This window comes from Electrophorus electricus, chromosome 16 (assembly GCF_013358815.1).
Source record: "Electrophorus electricus isolate fEleEle1 chromosome 16, fEleEle1.pri, whole genome shotgun sequence".
Classification (NCBI taxonomy): Eukaryota; Metazoa; Chordata; class Actinopteri; order Gymnotiformes; family Gymnotidae; genus Electrophorus; species Electrophorus electricus.
The window spans coordinates 4209792-4229842 of record NC_049550.1 but is presented as its reverse complement, the minus strand read 5'-3'; the positions used below and the strand labels follow the sequence as shown (position 1 = coordinate 4229842).

General features: G+C 40.4%; 4 protein-coding genes and 1 pseudogene across 4 annotated transcripts in view; 4 read left to right on the top strand and 1 right to left on the bottom strand.

Annotated features, from left to right (window-relative positions):
- The first annotated feature begins 1445 nt into the window (after nt 1-1445).
- LOC113568893 lies at nt 1446-19634 on the top strand (annotated as a pseudogene).
- LOC113569133 (histone H2B 1/2-like) lies at nt 2261-2844 on the top strand. Its single transcript, XM_026997233.2, has one exon. The coding sequence runs from the start codon at nt 2294-2296 to the stop codon at nt 2666-2668; it is 375 nt and encodes a 124-aa protein (XP_026853034.2). The 5' UTR covers nt 2261-2293; the 3' UTR covers nt 2669-2844.
- LOC113568371 (histone H2B 1/2) overlaps nt 2653-20051 on the bottom strand; it is a 70764-nt gene continuing 53365 nt past the window's right edge. The window contains exon 2 of the mRNA XM_035534802.1: nt 2653-2702. The gene's annotated coding sequence lies outside the window, so the exon portion shown is untranslated. The remainder of the gene's footprint in view (nt 2703-20051) is intronic.
- On the top strand, nt 9243-9934 carry LOC118242679 (histone H1-like). Its single transcript, XM_035534787.1, has one exon. The coding sequence runs from the start codon at nt 9243-9245 to the stop codon at nt 9864-9866; it is 624 nt and encodes a 207-aa protein (XP_035390680.1). The 3' UTR covers nt 9867-9934.
- Nucleotides 11151-11554, top strand: LOC118242687 (histone H2A). The gene has a single exon (XM_035534798.1). It carries the CDS (start codon nt 11151-11153, stop codon nt 11535-11537), a length of 387 nt encoding a protein of 128 aa, XP_035390691.1. The 3' UTR covers nt 11538-11554.

The following is a 20051-nucleotide window of genomic DNA, read 5'->3' as shown; positions in this document are numbered from 1 at the left end:
GTTAACAAAAATATTCATGATAATAGGGTTGTTTCCTTGTGCTGAGTTCAGGTCGCCCTCCACTACAGGTTTCAAGCTTTACATTTTAAGTAAAGCTGCTTGACAGTGATGATGAAATTCCCAATACAGCAGATGATTCATACTCTTTACAACATTTTTTTGAGCATTTTTTTAGACTGCAGTCTTTGAAGGCCTTTGAAGGCTGTATTCAACCTTTAGGGCATACAAGTGTGTTTTCCTATGATTTACAAGCGTAGTGATGTCCTTTATTAATGCTTGAAAAGTGTCACATGTTCATTACTTTGGAGTGTTCTCTGTCTGGGTCTTCATGTAGCAATTGAACATACACATGTAGAACTCTTTTGAGACACATTTCCAGGTCCTCATGAAAGGTCAGTATGGTGTGTCATTGCATTGGAATATGTTCATTGGTCCTTGTTGTACAACAGTGGTTATCAGCAGCATAAGGCCTCAATGGATGAGGGTACATGGATGGAGTTATGGTATGTGAAAAAAGCAGTTAAGCTGGCACTGTTGCAGAGGAAGATGAAAGTGAGAAGACAGCAGATGAGTATGCACTGTGATAAAAAAAAAAAAGTTTGCCTGTTTTCTGTGTGTAGAGGTCATATGAGGCTAGACATAAAAGTAGAGCTAGACCATGAAGAATGGAATGAGTGATGTGCTATCAAAACAGTTTGAGTTGCCTGCAAAGAATAGTTGTCCTCTGTAAGCAGCACAAGGAGTGGACAAATCACTAAACATCTCTTAACTGGACTATGTGGCTTTAAAATATGGGCCTTGACCCCACTGCCTCAATCTATTTGTGTGTTTTCCTAAAAATGTCATGCTCTGTCCATTTCTGTTATAAATTTGAAATTGAGATCTTCCAACCTAGCAATTTGAAACCCATCATGTTTCTCTAACCTGAACCACATGCTGTTCTTGGATTGGTGGGAAACCTAAGAGGCCTAGTGAACACACGGGTTAGGAGTGTGCATCTAATTTCTATATTTTCCAGCAAGAGTCTTTAAACTTGGGGGTTTTCAGCACCAGTGCTGAGGACCTACTTCCATTCTGACTCTTCTTCTTATTAGTAGCAGTAGTAACAGTAGTAGGCCATCTTATGCTGCACTGAATCTTTTGTTGTCTTTGTTTGTTTGTTATCGTTCTTTTTCTTCCCTTACGTTGTTGTTCGTTATTATTGTCTAAGCTATCTTATATTTTACATATATGAATTGCCGTTTTTGTGAAATAGTATGAAGTTTTTATTCCAGTCTGGCTAAGTGTGGTGCTGGAGGCGTTTGGAGGCGCGTGGTCTTTAGCTCCTCCTCCTCGAGTGCTCCTTGTCTTCAACCAGGTCCTTTAGAAGAGAATAATAGTGGCGCACTGCGGGTCGAAGCTTCATTGTTTCGCTTTTTTTCCGTGTAGTACAAGAAGCCTAAGCGATGTCTAGAAAAGGGAAGAGTGGGAAGGCCTTTAAGAAAGGAAGCGCTAAGTGTCACCGTAAGATACTCCGCGACAACATCCAGGGTATCGCTAAGACAGTTATCCGCCGTCTGGTTCGTCGTCGCGGTGAAAAGCGCATAACCGGTCTGATCTACGAGGAGACGCGTGGCGTGCTGAAAGTGTTTCTGGAGAACGTCATCAGGGATGCGGTTACCTACACCGAGTACGCTAAGAGAAAGACTGTCACCGCCATGGATGTGGTTCATGCTCTTATATTCCAGGGACGTGCTTTGTACGGCTTCGGAGGGTAAACGCTGAGTTCCAACGAAACCAACGGCTCTTTTAAGAGTCACCCATGCATTCAGTTAAAGAGCTTATCCATATGTCTATGGCCGCTTATAAGCGCTTAGTGCCTAAACACGCACAAAGGACATTTTGCCCTATATTGAGAAGAGCCATAACACGGTTGTGAACGTCTGTACGTTGCAGACTCCAAATCCCAGCCCAAAATAAGACACGATAATGTTAAAAACATCTTTCCCAAAGTAAGAGAAAGGAATCAAAGAATAAGCATTGTGGAGGCTTGGCTTGGCTTTCTGCACCTCCTTCTTAAGATGGGGCGGGAAAGTTAAAGACATGGCAGGGCGGTATTAAGAGGTAAACGCTATGGAGTAGCGGAGCAACGATAGGAGGTTCCTGTGAGAGGAGGGGTTGTTTTCTAGCCAATGATGGCTTGTCATGATCGAGGAGGGGAGGGTATGTTCTAATTAGAATACCAGAGTTTAAATAAACTGGGTGTTGAGGCCTCGTTTCTTATTCTCTTGTGGTTTTTTCAACGTTGAACGTCATGCCCGAACCAGCGAAGTCCGCCCCGAAGAAGGGATCTAAGAAAGCCGTGACCAAAACGACTGGTAAAGGAGGCAAGAAGCGCAGAAAGACCAGGAAGGAGAGTTATGCTATCTACGTGTACAAAGTCTTGAAGCAGGTCCACCCCGACACCGGTATCTCTTCTAAGGCTATGGGGATCATGAATTCCTTTGTGAATGATATCTTCGAGCGCATCGCTGGTGAGGCTTCTCGTCTCGCTCACTACAACAAGCGTTCGACCATCACCTCCAGAGAGATCCAGACGGCCGTGCGCCTGCTGCTTCCCGGTGAGCTGGCCAAACACGCCGTTTCTGAGGGTACGAAGGCCGTCACCAAGTACACCAGCTCCAAGTAAAGCGTCATAGTGCGACTTGACTAACCCAAAGGCTCTTTTAAGAGCCACCCACGTTTCCACCAAAGACATTTTCCATCGTGTGAGTGTGCATGTACGGTAAAATGAGAAAAGGAAGAGTTGTAGCTGAAGTAGCGCTTGTGTTCTTGTGCGCTGAGCCGTCGTCTTTCTTTCCCTTGTGCGCTGTGCCGTCGTCTTTCTTCCCCTTTCCCGCGCGTTTTATTAATTTATTTTCGTATGCTTTATTCGGCCGCATGTAGCTTGTAATTTAAATGAAACTTTGGAAGTGCTTGAAATGGGGACTTGGAAACCCGTTTCTCCCCCCCAGAGCTGGGTCGCAGTCTTATATGAAACCTTTTTTTTGTTTTTGTTTTTTTTTTTAAATGTATTTCGTCACTTTAGGACACAAGTATCTTTGTGTATATACATTATTGGCTCTGATGTAACCTACAAGTATGTCAAGTCACCATGACAACTGTTGTTGTAATCTTCATTGCCCACATTGCCATTTCCTGTTGTTACATTTCATTAGTAGCTATTAATATTCTTTTCACATGTTTTGCCTTGTTTGCAGTAGATGAAGCCTAGTCATCTGCTGAGAAGGGCTAATGGTCTAGGCCTACGTGACCCCTTTGCCCCAGATGTCATTCGCAAGGTGCATCTATAATGTCCTATGCAAGAGACTAAGAAGTCTTGGAAAATCTAGCATTTGTATGTGCACATATATGTGCGTGTGTGAGAGAGAGAGACAAGTTGGAGTTGTGCAAGGTATGTGTATTCTCGGAGTGGGATTACTGAGCCACAGAACTGTGACTCATAGAATCAAAGCATACGGGGAAAAAAAATCTAATTACAATAACCTTTTAGATATGACCCACTAAACAAACCTTATGACATAATTTTCTGCATTATGTCATCAATAAGGTGTTGACCTAAAATAAAAAAATCACAAGGCAAGTTTATCTGTTGCCGTTCAAAATACACAAAGCAATACAGAAGGTAAGGGTTAAACCCATGATGGGGCCTCACAAAAACTAACTTTGTCTCTGCTTGTCATTAGGGTTCTGATGCAGTTAAGGATTGCATCCCATCATATATTGCACTAAAGAAGTAAGTTAAGAGAAAACTGTCCAAATAGAATATCACTACAAGGCCTATTTGGAAGTAGGTTACACATGTGCCATACCATGGAAGTGTGGTACTGGAAATGTTATTGGGGTTTGCAAGAAGGTAAAGCTAGGAAAGAGATTAGGCTAATGCAGAATTTAGGGTTATGAAGAGGTCAAGTTATTTCCCATTATGGTGAAAAACAACTTGGGGTAATCCAATGTAGGGTTCTGATGAAGATATGGTTATTCACTTTAGGGTAGGCGTGAACTTGGGGTTACTCAAATAAGGGTTCTGATGACATCAGGGTAATGCCCATTAGGGTTAGAGTGAATTTGGGGTTATTCAAATGAGGGTTCTGATGAGGGCAATTCACGTTAGTGTTAGAACATGATTACCCCCAGCAGTGATGTGAGCTCGGACACCTGACGGTGCTCACGTGGTCGCCTCCCCTGATGAGGTGCACCTGATGCCAGACAAATAAGAGGACAACCACGTGTCGAGGAGCACCAGCCCGAGCGAGAGTGCCAGGTTTGGGGGCTTCCTTTGACTAAAACTGGGCTGATTTGACAGACACTTGTGTTTTTAAATGATTCTATTACGTTTTCATATCACAAAAACAAGCAATGAAAACACTATATATGAATGGCATTATAAAGCAATATTTCATAAGAGAGAATCTATACTTTATAATAATTTTTCATCTGTCAGTTCTCATAATTTTCATACGAAAAGTGAAGTAAGATTACATATGGGCTAAGTCACAGATAAACATCTTACATGAAACTCTCCAAAATTTTTACACTTCACACAAATCCGTAGTACAAACATTTTTTACATTTCCCACATTTTTCACCATGTCATCCTTGTCTCTCTTTTTTTTTAAATTTACTATACATTGTTTCACTACTTGTTCACTAGACAAAAAAAGTATTTTCCATAGTCATTTTAGCTCTTGTAGACCAAATTTGCTTCACAATTGTGCGTATACCTATCTAAAACAAAATTATCTTTTTACAATGTATGTTCACATTATAAGCACGATATATTATGTTTTTGTGATTAAATTCTATGTTTAAATCAAACCTCCTGAACTGTTCCCATATTTCTTTAGATCTATAGCAGTCCACTAACAGATTGTTTCTTCCCTATTGTTTCTTTCTCTTTACAATTAAGCATTGGACATTCGGCCGTCTTCACAAAGCAACTCCGTTGAACCACAGACATCGTTGGTAGCCTAACCACTTCAGCAAGCCACATCCTAGCCTTTATTTTCTCTGAAACATGTTCTCCTGATAGCAAATTCAACAGATTTTTATTCTCCCTTTCATTGCAATCCCCAGACTGTATCTGCCCTCTGTACTTATGATCTGCTATACTTTTATAAATAGTTTTATTCGATTGCGTTCTCCAATCGATCTTCCAACTTTTACATTTATCCACAAAATCTGAGCACAAAAGTTTATAGTATGGTACATTCTTCCTTTTCTTTCCTTTCTTCTTTTCCCAGTCTGAGATTTCACCAATCCATTTAGCTTTCCTACCAGTGCTTGTATTGACATGTCTACAAAAACTTATTTTTAATTTAAGCCTCCATTTTCTTTATTCTTATATACACATTCCCTTTTTGTAGCTTCTCTGTTATTACCCCACATTGTTCTAATACATATTTTATTCAGTTCGGTCACTTTTTTCTGCTGGAGGAAAAACGATGGACAGAAATAATAGTTTTGATAAAATGAATGTCTTAATTAGTTTGATCTTCGATTTGTAGCTCACACCCCAGTGTATAATTCTCTTTGATTCCTCTTTGATTTCCTGTAGCTTCCTCTGCCAGTTGCTCTCAACTAAATTTCTGTTACCGATATAAATTCCAATGATTTTAATTTCCTCATGCATACTGATACATAGAGCACTCCTTCCTCCTTGTTCCCCAATCCAAACCGCCTCAGTCTTGGAATGATTCAAAGATGCCTCAGATGCACGTTTGTACAAGTCAAAATGTTCGCACATCCCATCTAACTCTTTTTGAGTTGTTACATCATCCGCATTAACTGTTCACAGTAACATATATTTTGACTAGGGGTGCCCAAACTTTTCTTTTGCATGCCACTGTATAACTGCAATTCTATTTTGTTCTTTCAGAAGACAGCTCAAATCTTTTTATTAATAATTTCCTTCTCTACCCTCACAATATATTCTTAGCCAAATCGGACTTCTGCTTGATTATGCGATGGACTATTTGTGTGTGTGTGTGTGTGTGTTTTGATGTAGCTCAGCATTTGCATTTCCTGAAAGAAAAGCTTGCAAAGGGATGAGAGAAATAATGTTACACTCCTGGAGTGCTTTGCAGTAGGTTCTGCAAAGTTTGTCAGCAAATAAGATTTACTTAAAGGTTATTGGCAGGTCCCTCTTACTGATCATGCATCAGAGATCTCTACTTTTGCTACCCCGGACACCTTTCTGCAATACATTTATGCCTTTTGGATTGCGTTTATGAAAGGTGTATTGAATTGTGAAGCTTATCTCGATGACCTTGTTGTATATTCAGATACATGGGAACAGCATTTGAGGACACTGGAGACCGTAATCTCTAAGTTGCGAGATGCTTCATTAGTGTTAAATTTGGAAAAGTGTGAATTTGAGGACAAGCGTGGTTCGCTACCTTGGAAAACAGTGGGTCGTGGACAGGTGCGTCCCTTGGATGCTAAGGTAGAAGCAATCAAAGCTTTTCCAGTTCCTCGGACAAAACGGGACCTACGTCGGTTTTTGGGGATGGCTGGCTACTATCGTTGCTTTTGTAAAAACTTTTCAGATGTTGTCTTACCTTTGACTTCACTTTTATGAAAAACACTTCTCTTCTATGGACTCCAATTTGCCAAATATGCTTTTGACTCTGAAAAGTTTTCTGTGTAGTTCACCTGTACTGTTGGTTTGGGTTTGGGGTTATTGTCTATTTATTATCAGGGAGTTGGTGTAGGATTGTATTTTTATTTTTGTCCTGTAAAGTGTATTTAGTTGTGGTGTTTCTTCTTGTAGTGTGGGTTTTGTTTATTTTGGCAACTCCTGAAGTAATTCAGTGTTTGTAGGTAGATGTGTGTGTCTTTGTTCACCATTTAAATACACATTTCACCTCATCTACCAGTTTAGTCTTGTGACTAATTATTCCACCTACCACCCTGCTACCAGTCTTTTCAAAATGCTGTTGCGACCTCATCGCCTAGACAGGGTCGTAACAATAAATACGACGAATAACAATAGCACTGGAAGAACAAGTACAATAAGAATGTACAATTTTTCAAACCCCTGAATAAATAGTCTAATATTACTGACACATGGTTCTAAGCTATCACTTTTGAACAAGCCTTCAAATCACCATGGCAACCACTGTTGAAAACAGGACTATCATTATGACACGGTGCACAAGCTTTAAGCTGTTCCACAAATCTAATAATAAATGGTTAACAGTTCTTGGTTCCAAATGCAACTGTCCCTTCAGGTCTCTTGAACACAGAAATAAGTCAACTCATTTTGTGGCTGGTTTTATAGTTTGGCCACAAGATGGGAGCAAAGCTCCATCTAGCAGAGCATCCCAATCAGTATTGGAGTGTTTTACTGGGCATCATTTAGTTGCATTTTTTTTTTTTAATGTATTTGATCACTTTATATGACTACACAAAGACACTTGTGTTATATATATTTGTGTGTGTGTGTGTGTGTGTATATATGTATGTATTTATGTATGTATGTTTGGTTCTGATGTAGCCTACAAGCATGTCAAGTCACCTTGGCAACGATTGTTGTAATCTTCATTGCTCACATTATGGCATTATTTCTTGTTGTTACATTTCATTAGTAGCTTTTAATATTATTTTCACTTGTTTTGCCTTGTTTGTAGTAGAAGAAGCCTAGTCATCTGCTGAGAAGGAATAACTTACTTCTTTAGTGCAATATATGATGGGATGCAATCCTTAACTTCTTCAGAACCCTAATGACAAGAAGAGACAAAGTTAGTTTTTGTGATGCCCTGTCAATACCTTCTGTATTGCTTTGTGCACTTTGAATGCCAATAGATAAACTTGCCTTGTGATTTTTCATTTTAGGTCAACACCTTATTGATGACATGATCCAGAAAATGTTCAAAAGAACATGCATAAGGTTTGTTTAGTGGGTCAGATCTACAAAATTATTGTAATTAGTTTATTTATTTATTTTTTTAAATATGATGTGATTCTATGAGTCACAGTCCTGTGGCTCAGTAATCACACTCCCAGAATACACATATCTTGCACAACTCCAACTTCTCTCTCTCTGTCTGTCTCACACATGCATATATATGTGCGCATTCACATGCTAGGTCTTCCAAGACTTCTCTGTCTCTTGCATGGGACATTATAGATGCATCTTGCGAATGACCTGTGGGGCAAAGGGGTCACGTAGCCCTAGACCATTCAGAATGGAATGAATCAACTGCTATGAAACTTGTAGGAATTGCCTGTAAAGAATAGCTGTGATCTGTATGCAGTACAAGGAGTGGGCAAATGCTAAACATCTCTTAAGGTGAGTTTGGGGTTATTCAAATGAGGGTTCTGATGAGGTCAGGGTAATTCACTTTAGGGTTAGAGTGAATTTGTGGTTATTCAAATGAGGGTTCTGATGAGGAAGGTTAATTCACTTTTGGGTTAGATGGAACTTGGGGTTATTCAAATGAGGGTTCTGATGAGGTCAGGGTAATTTACTTTAGTGTTAGAACTTGGGCTCCCAGCAATGACGTGAGTTCTCAACGTGGTTGCCTCCCCTAATGGGGAGCACGTGATTCCAGCCCAATTAGAGGCCAGCTACCTGACAAGGAGCGCCAGGTTTTGGTGGCTTTACTTTGACTAAGACACTTGGCTGCGGGAAGTACACTCTCAGCCACTCTCTCCTGCACCTGTGTTTTACTCGCACGTACATAAGGCCTTTTTCAACTAGTACACACACCACTGCCGCACTCTTAGCACCTCCATGCTTTTGCTCAGGCTCTCCTTCAACGCGCACATTGGGACTTGCTAGATGTATGCCTTCATTTCTCACATTTTCACGCCCCACATGCCTAGAAATACACCATGTCTTATTTGGAGCGGCAGTCGCGCAGTACCGTTTTGTGGCAGCTGTGCAAAACAAGATCGGGCTGCACGGGCTTTTCTGGCACGCAAGTGAACCACAGAGCCCTTTCTTGCGAAACGCGTTGTTTGACGACTTACAAATTGTTTTAGCATGTATATTTAGGCCCGGATTTGTCATGAGAAAACACAAGTGCGAGCAGCTCACGGAAGCACAGACGCTGAGTGCTGGGCGGGTTGAGTCTACACCGTCCTCATGCGGCTTTTAAGGCCGGCCCCTCGCTAGGAGGGAGGTTCAACTCAACAGAGCAGTGTGTGCGACGTAGAGTACTGTTTGCGCGCGTCTATTTCTCGTAGTTAACACGACGATGGCAGAAGTAGCTCCAGCCCCAGCCGCCGCTGCGCCGGCCAAGGCGCCTAAGAAGAAAGCTGCCGCTCGACCCAAGAAAGCGGGACCCAGCGTCGGTGAGCTTATCGTCAAAGCTGTTTCTGCTTCCAAAGAACGGAACGGGGTCTCTCTCGCCGCTCTGAAGAAAGCTTTGGCTGCGGGTGGTTACGACGTGGAAAAGAACAACTCTCGCGTCAAGCTTGCTATCAAAAGCTTGGTGACAAAGGAAACTCTGGTGCAGACCAAAGGAACCGGTGCCTCTGGCTCTTTTAAGCTCAACAAGAAGCAAGACGAAGCCAAGAAAAAGCCCGCTAAGAAAGCCGCGCCTAAGGCGAAAAAAGCGCCCGCCAAGAAACCTGCCGCGGCTAAAAAGCCCAAGAAGGTAGCGGCAAAGAAGCCCGCCTCCGCCGCTGCAAAGAAGTCGCCCAAGAAGGCGAAGAAGCCTGCTGCCGCCGCGAAAGCCACCAAGAGCCCCAAGAAAGCAAAGAAGCCGGCCACCCCGAAGAAGGCAGCCAAGAGCCCCAAGAAGGCAAAGACCGCCAAGCCCAAGACTGCCAAACCAAAGGCTGCAAAGGCGAAAAAAGCTGCCCCCAAGAAGAAGTAAACGTGCATGTTTTCATGTCTTGGTATCCCCAAAAGGCTCTTTTAAGAGCCACCCACTTTTCTCTTCCAAAGAGCGGTTTTCTTTACACTCTCGAAATGGTTACGAGCGAATTAATACGGCCAAGTGTGTAATCGGAGTTTATTTTAACGTGCGATTTCTTCCATAGACGTACTGAGTGGACACGGAAAAGAAAAGTGAAGCATTAGATGGTGTTTGTATTGAATGGAATTTTTTTTTAATACGGTCAATTTAAAAATGGAAAGGAAAACGAGGACCAATTCCATTTTGCATAGAAATATTGTACAGCCTAAGCAGATTTCTGTGCCGTTTATTTCTCCCTTTCCATTATTAAGAAAATTCAATTCAACGCAAACACTCCACCACAGAAACCTCACAAACAATATCCACCGGAGGACCCAGACTACCTTCACACTATAGATTACTAATTAACAATACAATTTACATCTGTAAATTAGGTATACATTATCCATTTATATATCCAAAAGAGTCCAGGGAAATTTCTTTTTTCCTCTCATATCAATCGTCTTCAACCTTTGTAACTCACACACAATCTGTTTAAACACTATTTCTGCAGGTATTATACATTGTTCAATAATCATCTTACGTCGTGTTTTCCAAATCTTCGAATTTATCACAAACAATCATCCAACAAAAGTCCTTTACATTCTCAGTCAAATTCTCATTAAACACTCCATACATAATACTTTTGCTGTTACGACCGCATTTAAACCCAGTACCTTCCATTTTCTCCCAAATTTCAATAGTCCTTGTGCACGGCAGTAATAAATGTTCTATCGTTTCATCGGCCATGCAATTATACATCGGACATTCCTTAGTTGTAACAAAACAACTCTATTTGACAATACATCGTACAGGCAATCTTCCAAAAGATATAAGCCATGCCGTACCTCGAACATTCTCTCCTGTCTTTATCATACATGTACGTATCATGAATAGACTTAATAATAATAATAATAATAATAATAAAAATACAAATAACTTGGAAGTATTTAGACTATTTGCTCCAAACTGAAATCCATATGAAGAAGAATGACAAGAACTGGAAGTGATTCCGTGTGGGAGGGAGAGTTGCAGGCTAAGGAAAGGGAGGCCGGCTTTGGAAGTGGACGAGTGCTTCGCGATTGGTTATTCGTCCTGTCCTCCTTAGCCAATAGGAGAGCTGTTGATTTTGCTATATCTGAAGCGCTCGTAGGTGATAGGCGATTATTTCAGCTTTGCTCACAAGACGCTATTGTATACATAATGAGTGGAAGAGGGAAGACCGGCGGTAAGGCTAGGGCTAAGGCCAAGACTCGCTCCTCTCGCGCTGGCCTGCAGTTTCCTGTGGGCCGTGTGCACAGGCTTTTGCGCAAAGGTAATTATGCCGAGCGCGTTGGTGCCGGTGCTCCGGTCTATTTGGCTGCTGTGCTGGAGTATCTGACTGCTGAAATTCTCGAGTTGGCAGGCAACGCCGCCCGTGACAACAAGAAGACCCGTATCATTCCTCGTCATCTGCAGCTCGCCGTGCGTAACGACGAGGAGTTGAACAAGCTGTTAGGAGGGGTGACTATTGCTCAAGGTGGCGTGCTGCCCAACATTCAGGCTGTTCTGCTGCCCAAGAAAACCGAGAAGGCGGTCAAGACCAAGTAAATTCACCTCTGCTCCGTTGTCTGCAGATCCCAAAGGCTCTTTTAAGAGCCACCCACACTGACTGAGGAAGTGCAACTTTTTAATGTTACTGTCTGTTCTACCTTGCATTTTTCTCGAGGGCACTAAATGACTAACGGGCACCGCTGTCCATTACCACGCCACGTCTGAGCACACGTACACCTTCCCCGTTTTTACGCGCCCAATAGCATCTGATGAAAGCAAGCTAGTACTCGTACATTTATATACGTACTTGTAGAAGTGCTGTGTGTGTGTATATATTTTATTTTTATATATAAATAAGATGCTGTTGGTGCTAAAAACATGTAAAAAAAAAAAAAAGTAACCGGGAGTACGTTCAACAATGTACCCTGCAGGCACATAAAGAGCACGGCTCAAAAGTAGGCTTACTGGCTTGCTTTTTTGAAATGTGCGCGTAGTGGAACACGGGCCAATTGACTTGATGTGACGTATCTTTATTTGTCCAATGGACGGCATGCTTACTGAAGACGCCCAATGAGCGCAGGTCGGCGTTATGGCTTAAAAAGGATGTCGTCGTGGTTGTGTCTTATTCTCTTTTTTCGTCAGTTAAGAGTAGAATTGCGTCGCTATGGCAAGAACAAAGCAGACCGCCCGTAAGTCCACCGGTGGTAAAGCCCCGAGGAAGCAGCTTGCCACCAAGGCCGCTCGTAAGAGCGCCCCAGCCACCGGCGGCGTGAAGAAGCCTCATCGTTACAGGCCTGGTACCGTAGCTCTGAGGGAGATTCGTCGTTATCAGAAGTCGACCGAGTTGCTGATCCGCAAGCTGCCCTTCCAGCGCCTGGTGAGAGAAATTGCTCAGGATTTCAAGACCGATCTCCGTTTCCAGAGCTCTGCCGTCATGGCCTTGCAGGAGGCTAGCGAGGCATACCTGGTCGGCCTGTTCGAGGATACTAACTTGTGCGCTATCCACGCCAAGAGAGTCACCATCATGCCCAAGGACATCCAGTTGGCCCGCCGCATTCGCGGAGAGCGTGCTTAAACTGCTCGCTCGGCGTAATATCCCAAAATACCCAAAGGCTCTTTTAAGAGCCACCTAAATTGTTTCGCTGCAAAATGAGCAAGTCGCCTTGGCAACGCTTCTCACCGATACGTCGTTATTATAACGTGTATCTGACATGTGCTTCTAGATTACGGGCAACCTAGTTTGCTATGAGGGTTAATTCCATAGCTGAGAAATTATGGCAACGGTAAGGAGCGTTGTATTGTGAGTCGACAAGAAACTTTGTAGTAAGGTCGTCTGGGTTAGCGGTGCTCTAGCGGGAGTATGACGTTCACGTCGTCAAAATGTATCACTGAGAAATGAAACTGATACAAGTCTTTCAGAGATGTCAGTGTCTTTTCTTCGACTGAAATAAATATGTACTGGTGCTATTAACTAAACAATTCTAGACACGGACGTGGTTTTCAGACCTGTTCTCTATTAACCTTTGTGTCTTGGTGGTAACACAACTTTCATGGAAAAAATGAACAAAAACAATGTTTCATTTTTTAAATGATTTGTTTTGTTTTCTGTGAAAGTCGTTAGCTTTCAAGTTGCGGAGAACTATTTATTTAGTGGTGGCTCATTTTTGACCTGACATTTAAACAAGATGTGCGTGCACGCAAACATACACACACAGTAATAGAGAGCGTATGCTACTGATTGAACACAAACAAAATTAAAATGCTCTTTTGAATATGCAGTATCTTCCCTTTATGACCTCACACATTATCAAAGTTTACAAACAATATAAGAACAATGTCACACAAAAGCAACATTTTCTGCAAGCATTGTTTGCTAATGGGGAATGCAGCCAGAAACTTTAAAGGTGTTGCATATGACAATACCCCCAGTTCCATTTTTTTTGCCGAATCCATGGGTACACATCTCAGTGCCAAACAGCTTGTAGATGTACTTTTTTCCAGATGCTCAGAAGTGAACACGAGAACAATGATTTAGAAGAGGAGGAGGTGTCTGAAGAAGATGAGGAAGAATTCAACCCAGAGCATGGTGCATCATCGTCAGGTGAAGAGTAAAATCCCTCAAGGTGAAACAAACATTTTTGTCCAAACTGTGGCCATAAGAAAGTTCTAGGAGAAGTGAATCAAATGTCTTTCATACCTCTACAACACTAGACCTGAAGTAACAGTGGATACAGACTGATTCCATTCAGAGGTACATTTTTAATTCCATATATGTAATGTAAACTGATATTCATTGTTAATTTTATAATGTATTATTGTTGATTTATGTTCTTCATGCTTTTGTTTTATCTATTATTTCATGTTCATGTTTTATCTATTATTTTGCTCCTCTTAAATTGTTATTGTTTACTTACCTTATGGATACGGGTAATGGTTCAAAAATGTGAGAGGACTAGTATTTTGTCGTTGAATTCTTAATAGTAAAACATATAAAAATATATAACTGTTTTGGCCAAAAAATTCATGACTACTGTTTCCTTTCAATATAATGCATTTAAACTTCTTTCTGTACATTTCTACAACTTTTTTAGGCTATGCTTTAGACTACTTAAAACATACCTCTCATCTCAACATTTCTCATAACTTCTCTTCTTATTCTTATTTGTTAAATAATGTGTTGATTGTTTTAATGTATTTTTTTCTGCATCTTTGTCATAGTAAAGCGACCTTGAGTCTGTGACAGGTTCTATATAAATGAAACTTATTATTATTATTATTATTCTACAAGTGCCATGTTTCTGACGGAGCTCCACATTTTCCATTTAAATCGATATATTTCTAAAGCTAAAACGTGACTAAAAATAAAAGTAAAACCGTCTAGAAGACAAATTGCCATGGGAGGTGATAAAATAGATGATCCTCTGCCTCCATCTTGTGGCCAATATGGAAAAATTCCATAATATTCAATCGTTAAGGGCACCTAGTTTTAATCAGAATGCAGTCAGAATATAAATGTATAATGTAGAACAATTAGTCAGTTTCTCTTGGGATAAACAACAAAAAAAAACAACACCAACAATAATAATAAACATATGCAGTGGGTATGTCCTTCTAGGCTTAGCTGACAGCCACTGTCATAAAGGTTTGTTTGCTTTTGTATCTGCTGTTGAAATAAACACAATAATTGTCTTTCATCATAAAAAGAAAAGCCCTAAAACAATAACTAAAAAATGCTCTGAAGACAAATAAAAATATTTATAGAAATTGACTTGCCTTTCATGATGATTCTTCTTTTTCTTCTTCTTCTTATTGTAAGCCTACTCGTGGTTAGTTATAGGAGACTTGCATTTATTTCTGTATGTATTTATTTTATTCATGTTCAACAAGCACTTAATATGTGAGATCAAAGCATGCTTTTCATGCATTTATTTCCATAATCTCATTATGGTCTTTTTTTTTTCCTGAACTCCTGAAGTTACCCATCTGGAACCCCATAGTTCATTTGTTTGCTGTACCATACACCAGGCCCTTTTAACAGATATCATATCATATAACAGTATCTACAGTGGCATGCAAAGGTTTGGGCACATCTGGTGAAAATGCATGTTACTGTCAACTGTTAAGCAAGTTGAAGATGAAATGCTCTCCAAAAGGCATAAAGTTTAAGATGACGCATTCCTTTTGTATTTTAAACTGAAACTTTTTTTTTTTTTTTTTTTTTTAACATCTTTTACATTTTCAAAATAACAAAAAAGGAAAAGGGCCTAAAGCAAAACTTCGGGCACACTACATGCTTAGTACCTAGTAGCACCCGCTTTGGCAAGCATCACATTTTGTAAACACTTTTTCTAGCCAGCCAAGAGTCTTCTGATTCTTGTTTAAGGGATTTTCATCCATTCTTCATTGCAACAGTCTTCTAGTTTTGTGAGATTCCTGGGCTGTCTTGCATGCACTGTTCTTTTGATGTCTATCCACAGATTTTCAATGCTGTTTGGATCAGGGCACTCTGAGGACCATGGTAAAACCTTCAACTTGCACCTTTTGAGGTAGTTTATTGTGGATTTTGAGGTGTGTTTAGGATCATTATCCATTTGTAGAAGCCGTCCTCTTTTCAACCTCAGCATTTTTACAGAATAGTGTTATGTTTGCTTCCAGATTTTGCTGGAAATTCATTGAATCCATTGTTCCCTCTACCCATGAAATGATTCTGAAATGTTTTATGGCCTTCCAGACCCCTTATCTTGACTGCCACTATTCCTGTTAAGCACCATTTTATAATTACATTTCAAACTCATGAAATGGCAAACTGAAAACACATTGTTGTCTTCCTATAGCTTTCTCCTGTTTTATAGGACTGAAGTATTTTCATTTTCATTTTGCTAGGCAGCGGCTTAGAAGAACCCATGGCTGCTGGTTTCTGGGACAAGGTTAGAGGAGTCTGGGTATTTATAAAGCTTTGAAATTTGCATCATGTGGCCTTTCCTAACAATGTTTGTAAACAAGCCATAAGCCTAACAGGCTAATGAAGGTCTGAGACTGTCGTCAAAGTTATTTGAGTGTTCAAATCTCCTAGGTACTCTTTTTTTTTTTTTTTTTTTTTCACAATTGTATAAAACAAACTAATACACTGACATTGCTGAAAATGTTGAAAAGTGTGTTTCATCATTTTTGACCTGACATTTAAACAAGATGTGCGTGCACGCAAACATACACACATAATAATGGTGAGTGTATGCTACTGATTGAACTCAAACAAAATTAAAATGCTCTTTTGAATATGCAGTATCTTCCCTTTATGACCTCACACATTATCAAAGTTTACAAACAATAGAAGAACAATTTCACACAAAAGCAACATTTTCTGCAAGCATTGTTTGCTAATGGTGAATGCAGCCAGAAACTTTAAAGGTGCTGCATATGACAATACCCCCAGTTCTCTTTTTTTGCAGAATCCATGGGTACACATCTCAATGCCAAACAGCTTGTAGATGTGCATTTTTCCAGATGCTCAGAAGTGAACACGAGAACAATGATTTAGAAGAGGAGGAGGTGTCTGAAGGAGATGAGGAAGAATTCAACCCAGAGCATGGTGCATCATCGTCAGGTGAAGAGAAAATCCCTCAAGGTGAAACAAACATTTTTGTCCAAACTGTGGCCATAAGAAAGGTCTAGGAGAAGTGAATGAAATGTCTTTCATACCTCTACAACACTGGACCTGAAGTAACAGTGGATACAGACTGATTCCATTCAAAGGTACATTTTTAATTCCATATATGTAATGTAAACTGATATTCATTGTTAATTTTAGAATGTATTATTGTTGATTTATGTTCTTCATGCTTTTGTTTTATCTATTATTTCATGTTCATGTTTTATTTATTATTTTACTTCTCTTTATTGTTGTTGTTTACATGCCTTATGGATAGCGGTAATGGTTCAAAAATGTGAGAGGACTAGTATTTTGTCGTTGAAAAGTTATTTGAGTGTTCAAATCTACTTGGTACTCTTTTTTTTTTTTTTTTTTTTTTTTTCTGAAAATGTTGAAAAGTGTGTTTCATCTTTTAACTTTATGCTTTTTGGAGATAATTTCATCTTCAACTTGATTAACTGTTCACAGTAACATATATTTTGTCCAGGGGTGCTCAAATCTTTGCATGCCACTGTATGACTGCACTTTTATTTTGTTCTTTCAGAAGACAGCTTAAATCTTTTTATTAACAATTTCCTTCTTTACCCTCACAATATGTTCTTAGCCAAATCTGTCTTCTTCTTGATTATGCGATGGTCTATTTTTTCTACTGTGTGTATGTGTGGGTGCGTGTGCGTGTCGGTGTGTGCGAGCGTATCTCTGCATTTGCATTTCCTGAAAGAAAAGGGATGAAAGAAATAACTACAAAGAATCACAATAGCACTGGAAGAACAAGTACAATTTATCATTTATTTATTCAGGGTTTGACAAATATTACTGACACATGGTTCTAAGCTATCACTTTTGAACATGCCTTCAAATCACTTTGGCATCCACTGTTGAAAACACGACTATCGTTACGACACAAGCTTTAAGGTTTTCCACAAATTTAATAATAAATGGCTTACAGTTTTTGATTCCAAATGCAACTGTCCCTTCATGTCTCTTGAAGACAGAAATAAGTCAACTCTCATTTTGTTGTGGCTGGTTTTACAGTTTGGCCACAAGATGGCAGCAAAGGTCCATCTATCACAGCATCCCAATCAGTATTGGTGGGTTTTACTTGATATCATTTAGTTAATTTATTTTTCTTGTTAATTTATTTGAAATGTACTTCTATTCCTCCTCCTCCTCCTCCTCCTCCTCCTCCTCCTCCTCCTCTTCCTGCTGTTAATAATAATAATAATAATAATAATAATAATAATAATAATAATAATAGTGGTAGAGATAATGTTAACAAAAATATTCATGATAATAAGGTTGTTTCCTTGTGCTGAGTTCAGGTTGCCCTCCAGTACCGGTTTCAAGCTTTACATTTTAAGTAAAGCTGCTTGACAGTGATGATGAAATTCCCAATACAGCAGATGATTCATACTCTTTACAACATTTTATTGAGCATTTTTTTAGACTGCAGTCTTTGAAGGCCTTTGAAGGCTGTATTCAACCTTTAGGGCATACAAGTGTGTTTTCCTATGATTTACAAGCGTAGTGATGTCCTTTATTAATGCTTGAAAAGTATCCCATGTTCATTACTTTGGAGCATTCTCTGTCTGGGTTTTCATGTAGCAATTGAACATACACATCTAGAACTCTCTTGAGACACATTTCCAGGTCCTCATGAAAGGTCAGTATGATGTGCCATTGCATTGGAATATGTTCATTGGTCCTTGTTGTACAACAGTGGTTATCAGCAGCATAAGGCCTCAATGGATGAGGGCACATGGATGGAGTTATCGTATGTGAAAAAAGCAGTTAAGCTGCCACTGTTGCAGCAGAAGATGAAAGTGAGAAGACAGCAGATGAGTATGCAATGTGATAAAAAAAAAAAAGGTTTGCCTGTTTTCTGTTTGTAGAGGTCATATGAGGCTAGACATAAAAGTAGGCCTAGACCATGAAGAATGGAATGAGTGACGTGCTATCAAAGCAATTTGAGTTGCCTGCAAAGAATAATTGTCCTCTATGTGGCCTTGACCCCACTGCCTCAATCTATTTGTGTGTTTTCCTAAAAATGTAATGCTCTGTCCATTTCTGTTATTAATTTGAAACTGACATCTTCCAACCTAGAAATTTGAAACCCATCATGTTTCTCTAACCTGAACCACATGCTGTTCTTGGATTGGTGGGAACCCTAAGAGGCCTAGTGAACACACGGATTAGGAGTGTGCATATAATTTCTATATTTTCCAGCAAGAGACTTTAAACTTGGGGTGTTTCAGCACCAGTGCTGAGGATCTACTTCCATTCTGACTCTTCTTCTTATTAGTGGCAGTAGTAACAGTAGTAGGCCATCTTATACTGCACTGAATCTTTTGTTGTCTTTGTTTGTTTGTTTGTTATCGTTCTTTTTCTTCCCTTATGTTGTTGTTCGTTATTATTGTCTAAGATATCTTATATTTTACATATATGAATTGTCGTTTTTGTGAAATAGTATGGAGTTTTTATTCCAGTCTGGCTAAGTGTGGTGCTGGAGGCGTTTGGAGGCGCGTGGTCTTTAGCTCCGCCTCCTCGAGTGCCCCTTGTCTTCAACCAGGTCCTTTAGTCGAGAATAATAGTGCCGCTCTGGGTATGGAGGCTTCATTATTTCACTTTTCTTCGAATAGTGTGAGAAGGCTAAGGGATGTCTGGCAGAGGAAAGGGTGGTAAGGGTCTGGGGAAAGGTGGCGCTAAGCGTCACCGTAAAGTACTCCGCGACAACATCCAGGGTATCACTAAGCCAGCTATCCGCCGTCTGGCTCGTCGTGGCGGTGTGAAGCGCATCTCCGGTCTGATCTACGAGGAGACCCGTGGCGTGCTGAAAGTGTTTCTGGAGAACGTCATCAGGGACGCGGTTACCTACACCGAGCATGCCAAGAGAAAGACTGTCACCGCCATGGATGTGGTTTATGCTCTGAAACGCCAGGGACGTACTCTGTACGGCTTCGGAGGGTAAACACTGAGTTCAAACGAAACCAACGGCTCTTTTAAGAGCCACCCATACATTCAGTTAAAGAGTTGTTCCGTGCGGCTATGGCCGCCTATAAGCGCCCAAAGGACTTATTGTCCTATATTGATAAGGGCTGTTTGCATGTTGTATACATGCAGATCCCAGCCCAAAATAAGTCACGATAATGTTTAAAACATTTCCCAAAGTAAGAAAGGAAGCAAAGAATAAGCATTGTGGAGACTTGGTTTGGCTTTCTGCGCCTCCTTCCTAAGAAGGGGCGGGAAAGTTAAAGATAGACATGGCAGGGCGGGATTAAGAGGTAAACGCTATGGAGTGGCGGAGCAACGATAGGAGGTTCCTGTGAGAGGAGGGGTTGTTTTCTAGCCAATGATGGCTTGTCATGACCGAGGAGGCGAGGGTATGTTCTAATTAGAATACCAGAGTCTAAATAAACTGGGTG